Here is a 13,969-nt window from a genome sequence, read left to right as displayed (position 1 = left end):
AAAAAAAGTTTTAACATAGCATGAAAATTTAATTTACAATCATATAAGATAGTTTGGATTGTTTAATTTTAAGGTAAGTTACATTGAGATTAGTAAGACTATGAGTTTGAAGTAAAAGGGTAGAAGAAAAGAAATAAAAGTTTATATCAAAAATATTTAATAATAAATACGAGTAAATATGACAATTACTTAGGATAAAAGAGAAAATGCATGTGGTAGAACACAAATGTATTTTTAAAGTACAAAAATTATGACTAATCTCCCTCCCGACTGTTCGAGAACAATTAATGACTGAACATTTTATCACAATCCTCACTGCAGTCTTAATAGGAACTTTTCTCTCCACATTCTCAATACACAAAATTGTTGAGATCATTTGTCGTTGTGTCGGAGTAAATCCTTACGAAGCTTCCAAAGAATAAGCTCTAAGCAAGAGCAAGCATCTTCGTAACTGTCATGTGTCCCCACTTGAATGTCTTTGCGAAGATAGGAGTGAGTAAGTGACTTCAACGATCGTTTATATGGTAGTCCCAAGATGTGAGGAAAAACTACAGCGGTGTCAACAACTGTATAATGAATCATGCGCAGTGCACGTAAATCATTTTCTAACCCATGTCCAACGAGCACAGTATCAGCTGTTATGAATCCCATTAGATCATTTTGCACATCTTTAAGAGTTTTCACCTTACTGTTTTTTGACATATCCTTAGCTGTAATACCCGAAAACCTTGTATTATAATCGATAATAAAACTTTCCGGACGAACAAAAGTTTCATAAACGGGTTTACCATCTAAGCTCACTACACTAATTTTTGTCAGTTCAAGTCCAGTGTTCGTGAAGCACATTTCACAGTCGAGAGCATAAACACCATAATTACCATCTTGTGGAGGTGTCTTTCGTTGTCTAGTTCTTACATATCCATCGAATGGCCCATTTCTTCCAGGTTCCACTCCACTCCAAACATGCAATTTGGCCGTCGTGCAGCCTTTAGTCCCTTGACGGCCTTTACAACAGGAATAAAACCACTCGATGCCCCCTGACGGCGGGCTGTGAAGTTTACCCCAATGATAGTTGCAATGTTCCTGCGTCAGATATTCTCCATCGCTAGACATAAAAAAGCCTTTATTACACCTAACGCACTTTTTTTCCTCTGTAGTAATCCCATTATTTCTTTTGATATGGAATTCTTGTCTTTTGCCGAACTGATCTGAATTTTGAACCAAAAGAGAAGGAGTATATAAAGATTCATCTCTTGGAACAAATTCTTTAGCATTTGCATCTAAAGCACCAGCCCTGAAAATCATCGCCCTTCCGGGGTAAAGCTTACTCTCTACCGGGTAACCCAAAGTCATCATGTCTTCGGCCGAAAGAGTATAGTTCCTCAAGGTATAAAATACATCAGTGTCATTTAAATTTAACTTAATGTATTGTCTCAGGGGGTATGGGTCTTCATGTCTACCCTTTTTTCTCATGTCTCGTTTTGCTTTTTTTTTCAGTGGTGAAGTATCTTCTTTACGAACTCTGTTCTTCTTCTGCCTTCGTGTCAGCCGACCCGGGCTGTTGTTTTCTTTATTAGCTTCACTACTGCTTGAGCTTCCACTAGTTCCACCAGGATCATCTATAAAAAAAAAAAATAAATATATATATATAATGACTTTTTATTATATAAACATAACTGCATTTGGAAAATTGTGACATCAATTACAAAAGCTCCTAACAATATATTTTTATACATACATGTTTTACACTGTAGTTAGGTTTTGGAATTAATGTCACAAAATGCAATAAAGCAACAAACGCTATAACTTGTATAACAAGTACAAGAATGAACATAAATGTAGTTAAACAATCAAAATGGTTGACATAGTAAAAACATGCACAAACATTTTATACAATGAAACAAATATATTATTTATTCATTATAAAAAAAAAAAATAGTAATTATAAACGATATACTGTATATAGTATAAATAATAATGCCAGAATCCCTCTAAAATGGTTGAAGTGACAGTACCAGTGGAAGATGTTTCGGAAGCTGTCAGGATATTCATGAATCTGGACCTGATGGAATCCAAAATTATTGGATTAAAAGATTTCATTGCTTGCATGAGTTGCTAGCCAAAGGGTACCAGGAAATAATTTATGGCACGCAAACACCACCTGATGGTTTCTCTGAGGGCATCACTTATATCCTTCCAAAGAAGAATGAATTAAACCTATGTCCTGAAGACTTCGGGCCAATAATGTGTTTAAATGGTTTATATAAAATTCTCACTTCTTTTCTGGCGACCAAGATATATGAACACCTTGAAAATGAGAATATGATTCCCATAGAACATCTAGGGTGTAAAAAACGGGCTAGGGGTTATAAGGAGCTCTTAGCTATAGATTCGTTCATTGCGGCACAAGTTTCGAAAAAACAGCAAAGTCTTTCTATGGCATGGATTGATTATAAAAAGGCCTTTGACTCCATTCCACACAGCTGGCTGCTAAAAGTACTAGATATATATAAGATTCAAACTAATGTAAGCAGACTCATTTCAAACCTGATGGCAGTATGGAAAACTACACTGAAAGTCGGAGCAGCCTGCACGGCCAATGAAATCAAAATACTGAGAGAAATATACGAAGGAGATTGCCTAACCCCAGTTTGGTTCTGCATGGCGCTATTCCCATTAAGCAGGATTCTTCAAAAGAATAAGGAGGGATATAAACTTGTAATCAATGATGAAGGGACCACAGCTGGTACATGGATGACCTTTAACTATATATGAAAAACAAAGAACAACTACAAAAGATTGTTGGAGATGTTTCATCTTTTACAAGTGACATAGGAATGACATTTGTCCTAGACACATGTGCAGTGCTATATGTAACCAAGGGGAAGGTGGTAAGTAAACAAAACATTCTGGTTAATGAAGAAGAGTACATAAAGGAACTTGAAGCCAATAAATTATATAAATATTTGTACAAGCACCACCCAATATCCTCTAAAGCTTGTCTAAACTTAACTAGGAAAGGAGGACGTGGTTTGCTACATATTGAAGAAGCTTACCGCAAATAGGAAGAGGAAGATTTCCTCGCAAAAACAACAGGGGCTTATCTCGTCAACACAAGGATGGACTCTAGTTTAACTGCACTTAATCTTCTGAGCCAAGCTGTTGAATAAACAATTGTGTCACAAAATGGACGACTGGCAGAATGGTAAAGCAAGTCTGCATGGGAGATCCTATAGCCAACTGAACAAAGCCTCCAGACAAAGAAAGATCAGTTGAATGGTTAAAATCTGGAAGGCTATTCTCCGAGACAGATGGGTTTACAGTTGCTATTCAGATCGCCACCAGATCATACAGAAAACATGTGTTAAAAGACACAACACCAGATAAGTGTCAATTATGCTCAGTGACGCTTGAATCATTCCAACATATCTCTGGTGGTTGTGGAGTGCTGGCTGGTACTGAATATCTGCAGAGGCACAACAATGTGGCCAACGTTTTGCTTCAGGCCCTGGCTGTGAAGTACTACCTAACTGAAAATAAGAGCCCTTATTACAAGTACCAACCAAATAGACTCCTCCAAAGAGGTTCTCTCAGGGGATGAATCAATTATTACAGACCATACAATATGCCATAATAAGCCAGACATCCTCCTTGTAGAGCTAAGAAAAATAAAGCGGAACTTATTGATGTTGGGATCCCCAATGATAATAATATTATATATAGGGAGATGGTCAGGGTTGCGGTCAATAGTGAAACAAAAATAGTTTACAACAATAAAAAATAGTTTAAAAGTGGGGCGAAACGTTGGAAAATAAATAGTTGTAAACTATTTTTGTTTCACTATTGACCGCAACCCTGACCATCTCCCTATATATCAATTTTTACAGTCAACTATACATACATATATAGATAATAATATTAGCTCCATTGTGGGAGAAAAACTGAGAAAATACCAGGAATTGGCGACAGAATTGAAAGAAATATATAAATTGGAAGGTGTTACCACTATTCCATTTATAATATCAACAAATGGTCTCATACCAAAATCAACAGTGGCAGGCATGAATGGTTTAGGGGAGCGTATTGTGCGAACATTTTTTAATATTTATTTCAAAGAAAAAATAAATAAAATATGAAGATGGTTGGATTTCTAGGTCCCCCACCTCAGATACTCAACCCGCAATAGTGAGAAATATAGACAATGATAATAATAATAATAAACCATATACTGTAAATAGTGTTAATAATAATAAGAAATGATATACTGTATATAGTATAAATAATAACTATAAATGATATACTTACTGTACATAGTATAAATAATAATTATAAATGATATACTGTACATAGAATAAATAATAATTATAAACCATATACTGTATATAGTATAAATAATAACTATAAATGATATACTTACTGTACATAGTATAAATAATAATTATAAATGATATACTGTACATAGAATAAATAATAATTATAAACCATATACTGTATATAGTATAAAAGATATAGGAAGCTTATTGATTGAACATGTGTGATTCATTAAGGAAGAAAAAAACAAATAGAGTAAAAACTTAAAGATAGGAACATTAAGGAAATAAAGTAAGAGTAAATATATCAAGGGGCACAATGAAAAACTCCTACATTATTTTCTTAAATTTTGTGTCTTATAGTATTAGAGTATACTATACTTCTTTTTCTTCTATTTATTATTCTATTTGGTATTACTCCACCTGTTCATTTTATGTCATATATTTATTACTGAATTTCTTTTTCATTTATACTATCACTGTAAATCTTAATTTACTCTGCTCAATTTAATATTATTTTCACATATTTCTTGAATCTTATAGTCCTACCATAGTTTACTTTATAATTCAAACCATCTTATACCTCTTAGAGTGTTTAAATATTTTTAGTTCTTGTATCTTGTTTTTAGCTCTAGTGAAGCGAGACGTTGGCACTTAATAAATGATTTTGTACTATTAGAGCTACTTTTTGTCTGTACTCGGACCATCTTCCTTGTATATAAGATATAATTATTTTTAAATTATTTTTTAAGAAATGAAGTCTATGATATAAAATGTAGATAAACAAAAAACATTTTTTCTATAAGTGTAAAGGTTTTCAAGTTATATTTAATGTAAAGTGAGAGACATAGAATTCCAAAACCAGCCAAGCCTTGTTAACTTAAACATGTGATTGATTTGATTTTTTATAGGAGGATATTCTTTTACCTCATGATTAACTATTACCAAAACTGCCAATAAAAGGAAAGTAAGTTAAGATAAAAGAAAATAACTTGAAAGCTTTAGGAGTTCCTCATCCAAAATAAACTAATTTTTTTAATAAATAAGTCCAGAAATAATAAATAATATTGCTATAATGTTGATAAAAAGTTTCAAAGCGATTGTTTATTCATTTCAAAGGCTTAAGATCAAAACAATCTAGGCAAAATTTAATGTGCTAAGATGTGTTATTTTTTCAATACACTTTTCCTACAGAACAATTTTTAAAAAATGCATTATTGCTAAAAAAAAAAAAAACATACAAAAGAGTTTTTAACCTGAATTTCAAATTCAAAAACAAACTAAAATAAAAATAACGCTTATATAGAACTTGATAATTAAAATAATGCTAGGTAGTTAAGCCAACGAATGGTTTGGGGTAAAAATGTGACAAGCCGCAATTTTTAAGACATCAATACTTTAGGGCAAAATGCTCCTTTGTTTCTCTACCAAGAAATTTATTGTACTATTTTGTTTAAAAATATAGTTCTAACATATTTTCCAATAATACTATATAGCATGAACTATGTCAAATAGAAAATAAAAATTATAAAATTTGTAAAAACTGCTCATCTCAATTATGTGACTTGTCATACTCTTTCCCTAAGCTTTTCAAACATGCATCTTAACATTTTTTATTAAACATTTTGTATAAAATAAGTTCAATTCAACAGCTTTTCTCTCATTTCTTTTCTTTAAAAAAAGAAAATGTCAAAAAATTACAAGATAATACTAAATTCCGCTAACAAAAAGATGGATTCAAGCTTTTGAAACCATTATAAATAAAAAAAAATAGATAGAATTGCAGGGTTGTTTTGTCCTTAGGAACAGTTAATGTATCTAACATAACACCGATTCAAATTCTAATACTCAAATCATTTGTGCTAGAATTATTTATTAACTTCTGTCTCTCTCTACATTTATTTATATATATATAGTGATTGTTTAAAAAAAATAATGGGAGTTAATGTAACATATAATTCAGGAATCTCAATTATGATAGTGATTGGTCATCTATCACTTTACTGACAATGAGATAAGATGAGTAATTTTAAGAGGCCAAATTAGGTCATTATCAGTGAATAAAATTGTACATATTACTGTTAATTGGGCAAGAAAGGGAGAGGAAGAACTCAAGAGAGTGAAGCGTGTAGTAAAATATAATAATACTTAAATTAACACTAACCATCAGCACATGTGGCCAGAAATTTGCCAGTAGCACTGAACTCCATATTAAGAATCGCATCATTAGGATCTAAGAGCCACTCATGTGAATAGTTTTGTTTGGAGTCTCGGCTCCATTTTTCGCAGTGTTGCTTTTTCTTTGTGGTTTTGTTGACCGATGCAACAATAGGCTTCCGGTCTATTTTTTGAACAGGCGCTTCATCTGCAACAGAGATGAAGAAACATTTAGAAAAAGAAAATCACAAAAAATATTTAATAAAAACAATGTTTAAAGAAATAGAAGCTTTTCAATCACAAAAAAAATCATTAAAGTAATAAGTCATCATAATTTCCAATACACTTTTTGTAACACTGAAAAAATCACTGAATGGTTTGTACTATTAATAAAAGAAGCAAGATAGCCCTAATAACCTTACTTGAGTTAAATAAATATGGGTAATCTGCCACTGCGTCAAAGTGACGGATTTTCATTTCAAATCCTATCATTGGACTGTCCTTGTGGAAGCGCTTGTAAGTACATTTTTTAAAGCACCCTATTTAAATCACACTTCGCGATATTTATAACCTTACGTGTCTGAAACCATACGAACAGCAACGTCCAGAATTAGTCTTTGTACCTAATTTTAAGTCCAATATAAACAAATTCATTTTCGTCAAACACGTCCGAACCCAAAAACAAGTGCCTCATACTGGCTCACTCGAGATGATTTTTAACAGAGGGGATATGGAAATTAAGGTTATATTTTAAATGGAAAGGGAAATGTAATTGAAAAAAGGTGAAATACAAAAAATATTTCTTACTTTCGTCAGTTATCGCTGCCTTGTCCTTTTTGCCGAAGAAGATCTGAATAAACGTAATCCAGAACAATAGAGCAGTCAAAACTGCGGGCATATAGTTCACTAACAGCGGAAACAATGTCCTTTTAACTTCAGAAATAGTTGAATCGTTGTGATCCATAATGGTTGTTAAGCGATGAAAAAATAACACCAGTTAAAACACTTAAAGATTTTTATATAAGAAATAATACAATTGTAAACGGCTACTGAAACACTACCACGTTTCTCAAATAAAAACAAAACAAAAGAACAACAGTTTTAAGTTCTAGAGTGAGCGGGCGGGAAGGCGATCCCTCCTGAAGCGTTCGAAGGCATAGTGAGTAGTTTGAGTGGATACCGCACGGTGTCGCTGGCACTGTGGTACGTTATATCCATGCGTTCTAAAGGACGTTCTCAAGCGATGGCTTCGTCAGAACTGAACAGAGTCCCCTCGGCATTCTAACAACTGCCCCACAATGAATACCCCCACTCCTCTCTCTACGCTCCAAAGCAAAACATTACAATTTCTAGTCACTCCCTCCCACCTCCTGTCTTCGTCATACGGCGGATCGTCACCCGCTGACGTAACTTTAGCGTAGCAGGAAACCTCCTTCCATTCCGAGAAATTATTCTCGAGCAATAACTAAATAAGGAGTATGAGTTACTACATGAAAAGTTTCCTCTCATTACTCACATATGTATCATGTACCTCTCAACGCTTCTACTTACATATTCTAAAAATAAACTTTAACTAGATTATATTCTTAAATACATTACACTCATGCCTTTTAAAACTATTTTCATTCTAACAAAAAAAAAACACATTTCTCGTAAAAGATATCTCATTCAACAACACAATAAACTGATGGCTGATGACACTTCAAAGCACACAAGATATTCTAACCAAGAAAAATACAATTTATTACCATATCTTGAATTTGTTGTGGCTTTTGAGAAAAACAGTTTTTTATTTTATTATCTACACTACTTATTAAAAGAATAGTGATTATTACAAGCAAAGAATTTATCATTGACAAAATTACTAACAATAAAAAAATAGCCATAGCACTTGTAAGCTATTAGTAGATGAAACATGTGTTTATATGATCCAATTTCAGCGATTCATCAAAGGCAAACATTTTCATTTATTTAGTTTATGAAATGAAAGTGTTCATATTATTACATGTAAATAATAAAACTTAATTCAATTCTTAAATGTAATACGGTCATGTTCATTCACTAAAATACACGTTTCTAATAAAAGATGTTTGATGTAATGGTCTAATAAATAATCTACTTATTAAAATAATGAGGACTATTACAAAGGAATTATTTATCAGTAAAAATAAAACGATAATCTTCTATACAACAGTACATCAGTAAATACAGTATATCATGAAACAGGCGTTTTTATGTCTCACCTTTAAGGATTAACGAAAGTCAAAATAATGATTAAGAAAATACATCAGTTTTTATTCAACACGTGTTTTTGTTTTTTATCACTGCAAATAGAAAAAAAATATTCCCTCCAAAACAAAACTATAATTAAATTTCACTTAGATTTAAAAATATCAGTCGTGTACCATATGTTAGATAGTTCATTCATCAATTCCTGCTTTAATTATTTATTTTTTATTAAGTATTTGTAATTTGTATAACATAATAACATTTTAAGCTATCATTCAAAGTCATTGCTTTTCTTTAATAGTGTCTCCTTTGATAAAAACAGTTTGAGTATGAAATAGACGTAAGTTTAAAATAGACGTATTTCAAAGATAGCGTAGACAATGAGTAACCCTACAGGCTTTCACAAAGTGACATACCATTTTATGCTACCCAATTATTTTGAATTGGGCGTATTCCGTAGGCCCAATTCAAAATAAAAAAAGCTTTCTTTTGTTCGATGCGCTAGTATTAATATGTAAAGCATGAATGAATAAATTAATTAATGTTATGTACAGTCGAAGACACTGGTTTCCAACTAGTATTATTGATAGTTGAAGACAAAAGCTTCCAACTGATGTTATGTGTAGTTGAAGAGAATGGTTTCCAACTAATGTTATGTGTAGTTGAAGACAATGGTTTCCAACTAATAAACCACTTTAATTATTATAATTAGAGAGAAAAATTTATGCAAATCATACTCTGTTTTATTTCTCTTCGATCTGTTACTCTGTTACATCTGTTGTGCCTTGACAAGAGCACGTGGAATGTACAAAAGCTTTATACTGGTAAATGTGTTATAAAAGAAAATGTTTTGCTGAAAGATATCTAAAGAATAGCTTATTTTAAAGATAATTTAATTTAAAATAAATTTTGACTGTTAATTGTGGAGAACATAGTCGCATGAAATTACATTTAAAATTATTATGTTTTGAACTGGGTTTAGATTTCCAAAACAACCAGGTGAGAGTTTGCCTTGATGACGAACTAAATAGGTCAAGTTAAATTTTTTTTTAAAAAGAGAGAGAGATAGATTAAATAACGATTATAAAATAAATTAAAACTTTCTTTTTATATACTGGAAGATATTGATTGACCGTGTGTAAAGATGAAAACCGTCCAACGGTCATTTTTGTTTTGACTGCCGTCAAAATAGCCCTGACGAAGCCCTGCGAAACGTTGGCTCAATAAAATAGTATATTCTACTATTTGAGTTTTTTTGACCGCACCCGGACCATATTCCTTTCAACTTTTCTTTTTATAGTTTTGTATTTGACATTAATACCATCAATAGCTTCTTCTTGAAATCGATTAAAAAAGAGAACTCATTCAGTAAAACACTAAAAAAATAATTTTTTCAGAGGTTCAACGATCTGAACTATTTTTTTTTTTCAATATAAGAATATTTGTTGTTCTTTTTTTGAACTCAACCCTGAGCATCTTGTTATATTTAAATCTTTACGGTCAACTTTATATAAATATATATTTTTTTCATTATTAATAATGTACGTTCAGAAAAATTTATACAAGAAATAAAATTACTATTTCATTAAGATAAAAATATGTGTTGAGTAGAACTCATGGTTTCCTAAAACTAAAAAGGTTTTTAATACCATAACTCCCTAGCCAGATCATATACATGTTTTTTAACTTTTAAATCAACAGATGTTATTCGAACATGACTGATAACACCACCGTTTTTTATTTATTTTATAATGTTAATTAAAACATGCAGTTTAATTGTTTAAGATTTTGAAACGCTATAATTTAATAAGTTAACTTGTTAATCAATTATTTAAGGAGACCTTAGCAGAACGAACACGTGTCATTCCATTTAGAATATATTAATGACATCACTTTAAAGTAACGCCACTTTACCTTATTATTGCTCAAGGTTTCATTTAAATTAAAACAAGAGAATTGAAAACACTAAAACTGAAAAAAAAAATTGTGTACCCAAGTTGACAGATGTGGACAATGGGTAGGCATGATTCAATGTTTCATCATGCCAAATACCATTCACATATAAAGTTTAAGTCAATAAACATGTATAATAAGCTGTTTTAACCCGTATAATATTTAAGATGAATCAATATCAAAACATGCTAATTTTGTTTCACATTATATAAAAAACTAAAGAATACGAAATCATTTTATACCCTCTTTGAGTTCCTCCACGGGTTTGGTTTTTGGGTTCCTCTTCCGATTCCTATTTCTCCTCTTCTTCACTTTGGGCACAATCACTTCAACTTGAGTCTTTTCCATATCTGTAAGAATCATGACAGGAACAGCGAGAGCACACAACTGGACACGACTGAAGCCAGGACTTCACTGAAGGATACAGCTCCTCTACCCCTACTCGGTGGTTTTTCCGGAGGGTTCAAAAGGTTCAAGAGGTACAGGACAGGGTTTGTACCGACGAGGTTTATTGCACTGAATGTAAATGGCGGGGGAAGACCCTTTTACCTCGGGTTTTCCTTTGTTTGTAAATACATGAGTAATTGCGAAAACTACGTCACGCTGATTAAGACGCGTGAGTCACATCTGATAGCGTTTCGCGGCAATAAACAACAAACTTTAAATAACGGAATGCCCCATATCTATGAGCAATGTTTTTTTTGTTTTTCATTATTTTATTTACATCCAAATCAGCCTAATATTATCATAGACTTGGGAAAAGTTGATTTATATTCGAATAAACAAATCGTTAAATAACTTAAACAAATAATCTCATAATTTCTGGAGAAAGAAAGACTCTTAAAACTTGATAAGCTTGATAAGGTTTCAGATCCAACATCTTAACTCTTGCTAATATTAAATGCTATCTACAATATTTATAAATAAAAAATATTTATCATTTTCCTAAATTACAATCTTTTTTAAAACAAAAATTAAAAAAGGTGTGATGGCCATAATATACAATTTTATTGAGCATTAAAGTAATCCCTTACTAGTTATTTTACACATACATATTTTATGTGTTTTTATTTTTATTTCTGCATACTGCATTATAAAAAAGTGTTTCCATATTTTTATGAATGTGAATTCTATTGCGATTTTAATAAAAATGGTAATATTATTTTAATATATGATAGAAGAATTTTTAATTGTAATAATACAAGTTTTTTATTAAAAATATTGTAATTTAGCAAAAGCGAAATGTATAAAATTTTTTTAAAAATTGTTGATAGTATTTAATGTATAGTTTTAGTTATTTGATTTGAAAATGGACAATATAAAGCAAGAAACTTTTTTTTATTATTTAATAGCAGATCGGCCTACATGGTTAATATAAGTTACTTTTTTTTTTACTAATTGGGAGTGGAACTTCATGAATCGTTTTTTGATGTAATCATCTATTGAATCCATTTGTAATTTTTGATGGAATTGGCTTTTTCTTACAGACAAAGGACCCTCCACTGCGATTCTTAGGATTTCACGGCCGTACTTCAGTAGTAACCTGAGAACTGTTTTAAAAACAGTTTCTGGTTTTATATTTCAATTTTTTATTTTTCATTAATATTAAATTCCTCACGTTTCAGACCGTCCGTCCATCTGCAGGTGTTGACTCTAAAAATGGTGCCATTTACTATTTTATTATTTATTGTATTTTTTATTATTTATTATATATTTTATTATTTATATATATAGAAATATATTACATATATTTCTACTTATTATTGCGCATATATTTTACATATAAAGTTTATTAACCATTTTGAAAATTAAGTTGAAATAGCATAACAAACTGTGTTTTAGTTATTTTTAAAATATGAAAAAAATTTAATTAAAAATTGTACAAAAAGCAGCAATTAAATAACTATTTAAGCATGCTGATGTAAAAAACAAATTAGGAAAGAAAAAAAACAAGACATAATAATAATAATGATATATGTTTCCAAAAAAGAACGAATTAAGCCTACGTCCTCAAGATTTCCAGCCAATAACCTGTTTAAATGCTCTATATAAAATTATCACTTCTATCTTAGCGACCAAGATATATGAACACCTTGAAAATGAGAATATGATACCCACAGAGCAGCTAGGGTGTAAAAAATGGTTCGTTCATTGCGGCACAAGTTTCGAAAAAACAGCAAAGTCTTTCTATGGCATGGATTGATTATAAAAAGGCCTTTGACTCCGTTCCACACAGCTGGCTACTAAAAGTACTAGATATATATAAGATTCAAACTAATGTAAGTAGACTCCTTTCAAACCTGATGGCAGTATGGAAACCTGCGCTGAAAGTCGGAGCAGCCTGCACTGCCAATCAAATAAAAATACTAAGATTGTCTAAGCCCAAGTTGGTTCTGCATGGGGCTATTCACATTAAGCAGGATTCTTGGAAAGAATAAGGAGGCATATAAACTTGTCATCAACGACGAAGGGACTACAGTCAGTCACAGCTGGTACATGGATGACATCAAACTATACGCAGAAAACAAAGAACAACTACAAAATATGGTTCAATGCGTTTCATCTTTTACGAGTGACATAGAAATGTCATTTGGCCTCGATAAGTGTGCAGTGCTACGTGTAACCAAGGGGAAAGTGGTTAGTAAACAGAACATTCTGGTTAATGAAGAAGAGTACATAAAGGGACTTGAAGCCAGTGAATTATATAAATATTTGGGCTTGAAATAGGACCTTAAACTATCCCGAAAAGGTATACAACAAGAGCTTTTAATAATGCTAAAAATTAGGTTTCGAAACGTGCTCAAAACCAGTTGAATGGTTAAAATCTGGAATGCTACTCTCTGAGACAGAGGGATTTGTAGTTGCCACTCAAGATCAGGTTATTGCCACAACATCGTAGTATAAAACGTGCTAAAAGATGCAATAGCACCGGATAAGTGTCGATTATGCTCGGTAACGCTGGAATCAATCCAACATATCACTGGTGGATGAGGAGTATTGGCTGGTACTGAACAGAGGCATAACAATGTGGCCAACATTTTGCATCAGGCCCTGGCAATAAAGTACAACTTAATTGATAATAAGAGCCCATATTACAAGTACCAACCAAATAGACTCTTCCAAAAAGATCTTCTCAAGCTCTATTGGGATGATTCAATAAGTACGGACCATACAGTACGCCATAATAAACCAGATATCCTCCTTATTGATCTGAAGAATTTTACTGAAGAAAATGGTTAGTAGTATTTTTTGGATTGATATACAGAGTGTTGTTCATTTTTAATATACAGTAATTTTTTCTATTCTTAAGGTTAAGTGTA

General features: G+C 31.7%; 1 protein-coding gene across 5 annotated transcripts in view; it reads right to left on the bottom strand.

Moving 5' to 3' along the window:
- Positions 1-213: 213 nt before the first annotated feature.
- Positions 214-13,969, bottom strand: part of prage — a 24,076-nt gene continuing 10,320 nt past the window's right edge. The window contains exons 1-3 of one of the 5 annotated variants that reach the window (XM_014433404.3): positions 10,892-11,150; positions 6,475-6,675; positions 214-1,619 (exon numbers count right to left, since the gene is read on the bottom strand). In XM_014433404.3, the coding sequence (XP_014288890.1) occupies positions 373-1,619; positions 6,475-6,675; positions 10,892-11,012 (1,569 nt within the window). In that variant the 5' untranslated portion in view covers positions 11,013-11,150 and the 3' untranslated portion in view covers positions 214-372. Of the gene's footprint in view, positions 1,620-6,474; positions 6,676-6,889; positions 7,193-7,274; positions 7,889-8,215; positions 8,337-10,891; positions 11,151-13,969 lie in introns of those variants that run through there. The other 4 variants (XM_067047244.1, XM_014433403.3, XM_014433405.3 and 1 more) reach the window with 4 other exon arrangements.

Source organism: Halyomorpha halys, unplaced genomic scaffold (assembly GCF_000696795.3).
Source record: "Halyomorpha halys isolate HHAL.00 unplaced genomic scaffold, Hhal_1.1 Scaffold1201.1, whole genome shotgun sequence".
Taxonomy (NCBI): domain Eukaryota; kingdom Metazoa; phylum Arthropoda; class Insecta; order Hemiptera; family Pentatomidae; genus Halyomorpha; species Halyomorpha halys.
This window is presented reverse-complemented; position numbering and strand designations above follow the sequence as displayed.